General features: G+C 36.3%; 1 protein-coding gene across 1 annotated transcript; it reads right to left on the bottom strand.

The window, feature by feature from the left end:
• Positions 1-1,296: 1,296 nt before the first annotated feature.
• Positions 1,297-10,028, bottom strand: LOC137643190 (zinc finger BED domain-containing protein 5-like). Its single transcript, XM_068376038.1, has 3 exons — positions 9,965-10,028; positions 1,913-2,102; positions 1,297-1,750 (listed from the first exon to the last, which is right to left on the bottom strand). The coding sequence occupies exons 1-3, from the start codon at positions 10,026-10,028 to the stop codon at positions 1,297-1,299; spliced, it is 708 nt and encodes a 235-aa protein (XP_068232139.1).
• Between the last annotated feature and the right edge of the window lie 507 nt (positions 10,029-10,535).

Raw genomic sequence — 10,535 nt, 5'->3', positions numbered from 1 at the left:
CCTCTCTCCAGCATCTAACCAGCCACTACCTATCTCCTCTCCAACATACATAGTACTTCCTCTCAAACATGAATAGTGATTTCTCTCAAACGTATATCTGTATATAGTGTTGTTCAAACATTGGTGATATTATTGTGTGTTTAATGTAAAAGGGAAGTGTGTTGATGTAAGTCAATTTATATTGTAAAGATTTTGTAACTGGCCCTGTGTAATTAGGTTAAACAGAAAAGTGTATTTATTTAACTTTTCCGTAACCTTGTGTGAGCCAAAGGATATAAGAGTAAGTTATATATATGTAAGTGAAATTTTGATTTATTTTCTATAGTGTTAAAGTGTCAACTTTTGTCATTAATTGTCAAAATTTAATATTTGCATAAATTAATTCATAGTGTAGTAAGTGATTGTATAATTGTTTATGAAGTATAATTTTGTCTGTCCAAGACAGTGGTTCCCAACCTTTTCTAGTTTGCGGCACCGTTGGCAAGCCTTTCGAAAGTTCCCGGCACCCTTATAAGAAAATACATATTTAAAATCTCCGTTGTTTTATTTTATTATATTTTTTTTTTTGGCATTTCGACATTTTGCATCGATGTAACAACACCTTATACATAGATATGAAAATTTTCTTTACACTGATCCTGCTATTACAAAAAATGGTATTATAATATAAATATGTAATTGCGACAAGTTTTACAGTAGTTGCACAATGTATTCAAGTAGTTACACTGTTACAGTGTTACACTATGATACAAGACATACACACAAATAGGCAAAAGTGAACCATAGTTAGTGTGAAACTTTCGTTTGATGCTTGGAACACAAACTCTTGATATCAGGTCTTATTGTTGATAATGCCACCCGCATATCATCCTCAAGTGAAAGAAGCCTATTTCTTTGTTTCGATTTTATTGTTGCCATGGCAGAAAATGCCTGCTCACACAGATACGATGTGGAGAAAGGCAAAAGTAGAGAAATTGCTTTCTTAGCCAAATTAGGATATCCCCCCAATGTTCCATGCCAAAAAGCTGCCAGTGTCACGTCACTTTCCTCAAATTTGACTTTCAGTGTTGAATCAGCAGACATATCAAGAAATTTGTCACGTTCTATTGCCGTGAAGTCCAGTTCTTCAGCCATGTCCGCCAGTTCGAAGGGTGATACCATCCAATCGAGTTTCTCTGTAGAAAGCGATGGAAAATACTTATCAACTGCTTCTCTTAGTTGTTCCAAGTGATTAAGAATAAGATTTTTTACAGTTCCCAGACTTTTATATCCTGGTTGTTGAAGAGAAGGGAATTTTTACACATCGTCTTTCTGAACAGCCGACTTCCATGATTTTAACTTTCTCTGGAAACCTTTCATCTTGTTAACTGATGTTACAATTCCCTCAAGTCTCCCCTGCATTGAGAGATTTAGTTCATTCATCTTCATGAAAATATCTGCCAAATATGACAGCTTCAAACACCAAGTAGAATTTTCAAGCAGCTTTATGAATATATCATGTCTCTCCTCTTGGAAAAAGGTTTTTAATTCTTCTTCGAGTTCAAGAACTCGGTTCAGTACACGACCCCTTGATAACCACCTTATGTCAGTATGCAAAATCAGTGAAATATGAACCACACCCATTTCTTGACACATCTTTTGAAAAACCCTTTTTTTCAGTGGCTTGGATTTGATGAAATTAACCATCTTGACAGCCTGGTTTAAAACCTCAGGCAACTCTTCTCCACATGTCTTGGCTACTAACGCTTCTCTGTGTAGGAACCAGTGAGTTGTAGTTATAGATGGATTTTCTTTCAATGCTCTGGTGATGAAGCCTTTTTACTTCCTTATCATTGACGGTGCACCATCAGTACATATGCCGCAACAATAATTCCATGAAAGACCATGTTGAGTGAGGTACGAATTTACAGACGTGAAGATATCCTCTCCAGTGGTTGTGGTCTGTAATTCTTTACAAAACATAAACTGTTCCACAATATCCTTGTCAATGAATTTGCAAAACCCAACCAGTTGGCATTTTTCAGCTATGTCAGTAGTCTCATCTACTTGCAATGCGAATTTTCTTTTTGATTTTATCCGCTTCACAACTTCTTCATTAATATCTGTTGATATTTCAGATATCCTGCGGCTTCGTAATTAATTACTAAAAAAAGAAAAAGATGAACAAATGACTCACGAACTCAGCTAGTTAGCAATACATACCAGGTATGTATTGCTAACTAGCTGAGGGAGGAGGATATGTCATACCTTTTGCTTCCTTTGCGTCACCAATCAGTACTGAGACATTCTGGGCTCTGGCCAGTGGCGACTTGCTGTGCACCCTGCCCTGTACGTGTGTCATACGTGTCAGTCTACAACCCTTACTCCCCTCCCTCCCTCCCACTCTCCCGCCAAGCTGTTCTCTCCAGTGTCCGTACAATTATTACACAGCAAAATCATATAATTAGTATTGTTCTCCTGGATTGTAATTTTCCATAAGTACAAATTATTATACAAATTCAATGAAAAGTAGCTAAGTTGAAAATTCGATCGCTAAATTGTGCAGCAGCAGCAGCAGAAGCAGAGAGAGTGAAGTTAATGCAATTTTTTCCTCTGAATTTTGGCGGCACCCTCTAAAGATCTTACGGCACCCCTTGGTGCCGCGACACACCGGTTGGGAATCACTGGTCTAAGGTTTAGCTTAGATTTAAATTTCGAATGATTTATTATTTTGGTATTACTGTTGTATTGTTATTTTTATAGAATATATTTATTTTTGTAAAGTATGTATTATTTCGATCACCAATACTCATTTCAGAGCTTTGCCCGTATTCCTTGACTAAGAACCGAAGTAATAGGTTGATTTGGGAATATTTCCCGTTAAAAGTAAAGTAATCACTCAGTTTTGTTTTGAATGTAAAATAAAGAGATGTTTTAGATTATTCAATGTTATCAATTTTATATATACTAGCGTCTGGGAGATACGTATTATTCTCAAAGCTCTTTGGTATTTCTCTTGTGTTTCAGATTATGTAATATAAAGCAGATGAGTTTGGAAGCTCGGGAATTTACGTAAATCGCTAGTCGCTATCATATATACACACACATACATACATACATACATATATATATATATATATATATATATATATATATATATATATATATATATATATATATATATATATATATATAGGTTAGGCACGCATACATGTGTACATACACATACGATTTATGCATGTATGTTTATATATACAATCAACAATCAATCCTTCATTTCAGATAAAAAGAAAACAATTCACTACGTATTTCACCAGTCGTTTAACTTGCTTGACACTCGCAATCGTCATTGATATCCGGAACAGCAAACAAAATCAATTTTTCGCCTCCCGGAATATCACTCAGGCCAATGACAACATAAAAGTGTCGCCGGTAGTAATTGGCTTAATCGCTCTGATTGTATATATGATGTTCACTTTCTAAGAACTTGAGTTTTCTATAAAAAAAAAAAAAAAAAATTCTTGAAATCCACAACTGTAATTTTTCCCTTAAAAGCTTGAAGTTGATGTGATGCTGGAAAATATCTCCATTTATTTGAGGTTTCTTTATCTAATTTCATAAGAAAAAGAGTATTTCATCGTGTACTCAAAGACCTAAATTCCGTTCAGAGTATACAAATTTCTAATGACAATCAAACATATATTTCAATTCTGCAGTATTCTATTGATAACGTAACTATTGGTATTTTAAGTGTCAATTTAAGCTTTTAAGTTTTGCAAAATGCTATTCAATAACATAACATGATTGTGAATACATTTAAGAATGATTTCACAGCGATAGCAGTGTATTGATGTATTATAAAATAGGGGTGACTATGGAATCCTTCCCTGAGATTTTGCCACAAGTGATGATAAGATTCGAACTCCCTGTAAGCTCTAACCATGTTGTTTTGTTACGCAATCACTAACCCAAGCTCAAACCCAAAATTGGGAGTTAAAAATTATTAAATGCAAACAGCTGGTTAGGTAAATATGCAAGGTGGAACATTTACTTTCTTACTTAGTTTAGGTTATAGGTAAATGAAAATAAGTTGCAGAAATGAATTACTAAAATCTATATTCGTTTTAAAGTTGGAAAAAGTAGCACAGCAGAAAAAAATATAGTCTTCAGAACATCTTTCAGATACTCCTAGGTCCTTCAAGTTACCTTATGAAACTTAAATATCACCCAACTCCTTTTTTTTTTTTTTTTTTTTTTTTTTTTTGTTAAGAAGGAAAGTAGAGAAAATAATTGTGTGAGTAAAAATAATTACGCCTTTACGTTATAATGGATCGTAAATTATAATGGTACTGGATGAGGAACACTTAGCTATAAGTATTTATTGCTCAGATGTATATATATTTTTAACAGTAGTCATATGTTCTGTAGTAGTAACTGGGTCATAGAGCCAATCAGTATTCAACTCAGTAGAGATTATCTTCCAGTAGGTTTTTGAAGAGCTCTAAACACAGTGCACCAGAGACTCCTTTCATTTGACCGATAGCGTTGGACTTTTTTTGAATCTGTGGATTAGTTGAAAGGTTAGATACACAGAGGATGTTTTCATTTACTACGCTGGATAAATTCTTGGCCATGAAATGCTCAGTTGCCCAGAGCTTGAGAAGTTTCATCACTAATTCCTTTATATACTACAATCTCTTGTACTGTGTGTCACCCTCCTTCCTTGTGTGTTTCCTTTGTAAATAAGACAGTAACTAATTACTGTAGCCTTCATCATATCAAAGGACATGCGCAAAAGTTACCTTTGTGTTCTTCTAATGCCCAAATATTACATTAATATTTGGGGAGAATATCTGTTCCTATTTTTTTCTTTTCATAGTGTCCAATAATATCTAGTTTGAAAGAGTCTGACATGTCTACATGGAATGAGAAAGAAGGAAGATGTTCTTCGAACTCATAGCGTTATGCATGTACTAGACTGCTCCAAAATCCATGCAGAGCAAGAATATGCATGAGTATGGACTTCTGGTCCTCTTTCCCATTGTAGTGTCGGTACTTCAATCTTGTTTCCCTTTGGAGTCTCTACCAACGTCGGGCCATATTGTGCTGGAGATCATGGATGAAGGATACAAAGAGGAGCCCAGTATCTTCAGTTACACTCTAGATACTGAAATGGTATCTTCGCACAAGGTCATTGGTAAAAGTGTTGCCAAGTTTATCTATCTCTTTCGTACATTACCTATTTCCTAATTTAGGAGACCTCTGCAACATTATTATTATTATTATTATTATTATTATTATTATTATTATTATTATTATTATTAAAAGCCAAGCTACAATCCTAGTTGGAAAAGCAAGATGTTATAAGCTCAAGGGCTCCAACAGAGAAAAATAGCTCAGTGAGGAAATGAAATAAGGAAATAGATAAGCTACAAGAGAGGTAATAGATAATCAAAATAAAATATTTTAAGAACAGTAGCAACATTGAATTAGATATCTTCTATGTAAACTATAAAAACTTTAAAACAATCAAGAGGAAGAGAAACAAGATAGAACCGCGTGTCCAAGAGTACCCTCAAGCAAGAGAATTCTAATCCAAGACAGTAGAAGTCTCTTCTACCCTTACCAAGGGGAAAGTAGGCACTGAACAGTGACATTGCAATAGCTAACCCTTTGTGCAAAGAAAACTCTTTGGTATTCCCAGTGTTGTCAGGTGTCTGATGACAGAGAAGAATGTGGAAAGAATACGCCAGACTATTCAGTGTATGTGTAGGCAAATACAAAATGAGCCGTAACCAGAAAGAGGGATCCAATGTAGTGCTGTCCAGCCAGTAAATGGACCAAATAACTCTCCAGCGGTAGTATCTCAATGGGTGGCTGGTTCCCTGGCCAACCTACTACCATAGAGATAGTAGTCAAATGTATTCTTTCACGCCCATGCTAGAAACAACCCAATGAATAGAAAACTGTGTTTTAACATTTCCTATACAAATTTCAAATGCTGCATTATTGACTCTTCTTTGTCACTGCGTTTCCAATATATCGTATTCATTTCTAGGAGTAATATATCTTAGATGGCAGAACTAATGTGCGCCGTTCAGCAACATTAATATGTCCCTTTTTACTGGAACATTGATGGATTCTAAGATTAATTTTGTAATCGATAATCATGACATTTTACATTTACAATATAACCAAGAAAGCTAAAAGCACTCTGTGTATTGATCGGTCATTAGCTGATCGTACGTGGAAGACCTCGAGCTGTCGCAGTGCTAGGTAAATCTCACAACAAATTTCGACCAATTGCAGGTTGCCATATCCTTCCATAAAATGAGCGATAAAAGGAAAATCGAACATGTAAGTAAAACAATATTTTTGATGCTATATATGTTTAACCTTTTGAGACGTATCATTTGATGGTAGAACATTAGTAGCGTGAGAAAAATCATAGGATTTTCTTCGCTGTTAACGTAATGGAACTAATTTGGAGACTATTTTGGCTTCACTTGTTTGGCGACGGCTAACTGGCGCCAAACTAATCTAGCGCTGTCCTTTTTTATGCCAAACTATTTTGTCACTTGTTTCCGATAGAATGAAATGTTGTATTTTTATTTTCTACATGGGATGGATTTTTTTATAGCTCAACGAAAAATCCTAATCATCCTCTTGCAGTAATTTCTAAAACCAAATAACGTACAATCATAATCCGAACTTCAATTACTTATTTTCCTCATGTTTTGCAGTTTTTATCATAAGCAATATAGTGACTCTTTGCTACCTCAGCCTGTTCTCTTTGAAATAAAAATACTTCTAAAATTATAAAAGTATATACCGTGCAGCCTTTTTCTGAGCTTCAAAGCCTGTTAAAGATATTTCAGCAAAGGGACTCACTACTTCTAATAATTTATAAAATCATATAGCGCACAGTCTTATTCGGAGCTTCAACAATCTCTTTTTATCAATTATTACAATGAACAATCGAATGATTTTTCTACATTAGATAGCTTTCCAAAACTAGAAATGGAGTCTCGCTTTTATTTCCTCTTGTAGCCCATACCAGAAATGGCTGAAAATATTCTTAGCAAAACAAATAAACCAAAGTTTTCACGCGATGGATACTTATACATATTTGATAAATGTAGCTAAAGTGGCACATCTTTAATGTTTTGGTGATGTAATTGAAAAATTAATGTAAGGGCAAAATTCACATTAAAGACAAGGAAGTATTGACGGAAGTGAATGAACATTCTGTGGTGCTTCAAAGCACGTGGAAGTTGCTATTATCGAATAAATTTGAAACTTACAACCCAAGAAACTCTTGAAGTGTCGTCAACAATCATGAACGGACGTATTGAAAATAGTTCTCAAGCTGCCCGAAGATTACTTCCAAATTCACAGGTTTTGAAAAAGGTCGAATGAAGGATACGGAATCTACTTAACTCTACGCCAGACCGTGACTACTCAAAAAACTGATAACCCCTGAAGATTACCAACGCTATGTGTCGCACAAGGGTCAAAGGGAAAACTTTTCGCTTGGGCATAATGGTCAAGAAGATGAAAGAATATTAATTTTTGGAAGGCAAATCTGGTTAATTTTTTATCTGAATCCGATGTGTTGTATATAGATGGGACATTTAAGCTGTCTCCTTCATTGTTTTATTGGGTGTATGTCATCATGGCAAGAAGGCTTGGAAGGTTTTTTTTTTCCTGTATTGTAATATCTATTACCGAATAAGCATAGAGCAACATACTTTATACTCTTCCGGATAATAAACAAAATTTCACCAGATTTACAGCCGAAAGGAATATACTATGATTATGAACACGACCTATTTTCCTGCCAAGGAAGAATCTTTTCCTGGTCTTGTTGAAAAGATGCTTCCTCCATTTAGACCACAGTGTACATAAGCATTTGAAACATACTGGGCTCCAACATGAATTCAAACATGTTTCTAACGTTGCCTTAGAAGCAAAAATTACGGTAGCATTATGTTTTGCACCAGGGTCCTATACGGATGATTACATCGATGGCTTAACGAGGGACTTATCAGATGAACTTCAACCATTGTTAAACGGCCTTTTGGGTTTTGGCTGTTCAGGCCATTTGATATTTTTTGTTTTGTGTAAGTCTTATGAGTCTCAGCATGTGTTCCTATCAATAAATTTATATACCACTCTCTCTCTCTCTCTCTCTCTCTCTCTCTCTCTCTCTCTCTCTCTCTCTCTCTCTCTCTCTCTCTCTCTCTCTCTCTCAGTAATTTTAAAAAAATAATTCTTCAGAATTTTTCGAACACTTACATCCCAATTGCTCGCTATAATATTCCGCATCAGATATGTACGAAAAAACTCTATAATCATGTTATCATCACCTTGTTCTCATGATTCTCATATTACTAAATTTCTTATGAATATCCCATTTTTAAGGTAGTACCGTTAGTGTACCTCTTGTAGTGCACTATATACATTACTTAAGGTTTATTGCAATACTTACTTTAGATCCTTATACTTTGCCTCCCTTCTTGATTCCTTTCTTCCATCTAGCTGCCTAGCCTCTTCTAACTTTTACCTCATCGTATAAGTGTACTTGGGCACTAAATTGCCTCACAGGCGCCAGAGCCGAGTTATATATCTCAAATCCAAAAATCTTTATTAAATCTAACCATATTAATAGATTTGTTCACTTTGATTTCATAATCCTTTGCACCGTTTTTTCTGATGTGTAGTTTGACCGATTAATGAACACAATCATCTGGTGATTTTTATTCTCTTTTACATTTTTTCATTTGCCCTAACTGCAACCCTCGGCCGTCGACCAACGAGTATACAGATTGTTAGAAGTAATATAATTTGTTAGATAGTTTCTTTTACAGCTTTAGAAAATTCCTGATTGTTTTTTGAACTTGTAAAGCATCAAACCTAACAGATAATTAATGAGATTTTAAGGAACAATTCCACATCAGCTTTCTTTGTCTAATTTGAGAATTGAACTCTGGTTACTCTGATCATGGGCTAAATATATTACCACAGCATTACTGTATGCAGTCAGAGAGATAGAGAGTAGGAAGGAAAGAGATAATATTATTAATAGCTGAATAATTATTCTTGACGCATTTGTATTTGAATCATGATAAGATGGTATACATTTTACCATAACCCTGACTACTAGCGATTGATTTTACATTAATTTTGGATCCTATTTTCACCACCTCTACTATTTTATCAATCTACTAGGGACTATGTTTCACTTTTATTTATGAAGCCAACAAAGGCCCGAGGGATTTCCGGGAAACTGATCTCTATAATTTCTTCCTGATCCTGGAGTTAAGAACTGTACCGAACATGTTTCATACATGCTCATACACTAACGCTATTGCATTTTTATCGCTTGCTCTCCCCCAATCTGATGATAGAAACCAGTTTAAGCTTGCTACATCATGTTATATACTGTTTCAATTTTCTGTCATTCCTGCTCTCAACTGTCTGTATAAATCTCGTTACCTTGTTAAATGAACCCCACTTGTATTCACCGTCCCTCTATGTTAACACCTAACAGTTATGTTGCCACATTGGTGATCACTGGATTGACTACTTCACACTGCCTTTTTGCCTACCGATTCACCCAACCCTTTTTACAAGCCACAGAGCCTCACTCTTCGACAGACGTCACTTCAGTGAAACTGCTGCCCTTTGCCAGCTGATGAGTTTTTGCCTGGTTCCAGCAGGGCGAAGTTCAGTTTCGCATTAAGTGCAGACTATTTCCTCGTAGCCATCCCCGAGAACACTTTCTCCAGAAATCTTATTTGGCTTTGCGACCAAGGGGACACCTCAATAGCATATGATTCCCATAAAACATACCTACTGGAGTAGCACTCACTATCGCCAGCTGCCTGTATAGTCAAGCTTTTTCAAAGCTATCAAAATCTGTTTGGGGGACCAAAATGCTTTGCTCGCCCCCATGGAAATGACCAGTATTGCTTGCTTATACCGTGCCAGATATGGCTCTCCTCTGGAGGTGGACCTCCATTGAGCCTGCCCTTTTGGTATGGCATCTATCGGAACCTATATGCGCCACCATCCTCGATGTCTACATTCTGCCCATGAAGGACCTTATGAGGACTTCATCAGCTTCAAGACCTCCATCAATGCCTCCACTCCTGACGATGAGGACAACTATTCAACATGGATAGAAGCTGACGTGAATGCGGTAGGATACAGACGCTCACCTTGTGACATGCCGGAGTTGCGACAAAACCGCACACCACCCATATATGCTGCCCCTTGCTCTGGTCCCAACCAGTGACCTCCACAACCACTTACTGACGCCCATCGGTTGCAGTTATGCTACTACCACTCTGGATTCGAGGCTGCTGTGAAGAAATGTACGAATGGTTGTCAGTGCCCAAAAAGCTTCTAAGTAGGTCATAGCTTGTGGGGATGGCCTCCAATATCACTGATGTTTCCTCGTTAGATGATGTAGGTACGGATGTGCAGTTTTTGGCAGATTCTGGTGCTTGCCATTCTCTTCTACTAAGGCCACTCTCTAGAACACGACAGTC

This window comes from Palaemon carinicauda, chromosome 6, assembly GCF_036898095.1.
Source record: "Palaemon carinicauda isolate YSFRI2023 chromosome 6, ASM3689809v2, whole genome shotgun sequence".
In the NCBI taxonomy this organism is placed as follows: domain Eukaryota; kingdom Metazoa; phylum Arthropoda; class Malacostraca; order Decapoda; family Palaemonidae; genus Palaemon; species Palaemon carinicauda.
This window is presented reverse-complemented; position numbering and strand designations above follow the sequence as displayed.

What these genes read in the sequence shown, in the direction of transcription:
- LOC137643190 (XM_068376038.1), bottom strand. Translation starts at nt 10,028, where the DNA reads ATGCCATACCAAAAGGGCAGGCTCAATGGAGGTCCACCTCCAGAGGAG. An exon ending in GGAGAGCCATATCTGGCACG is followed by an intron (nt 2,103 to 9,964) that starts GTATAAGCAAGC and finishes AAATATCAACAG; the next exon opens with ATATTAATGAAGAAGTTGTG. An exon ending in ACTGGAGAGGATATCTTCAC is followed by an intron (nt 1,751 to 1,912) that starts GTCTGTAAATTC and finishes GTTCCTACACAG; the next exon opens with AGAAGCGTTAGTAGCCAAGA.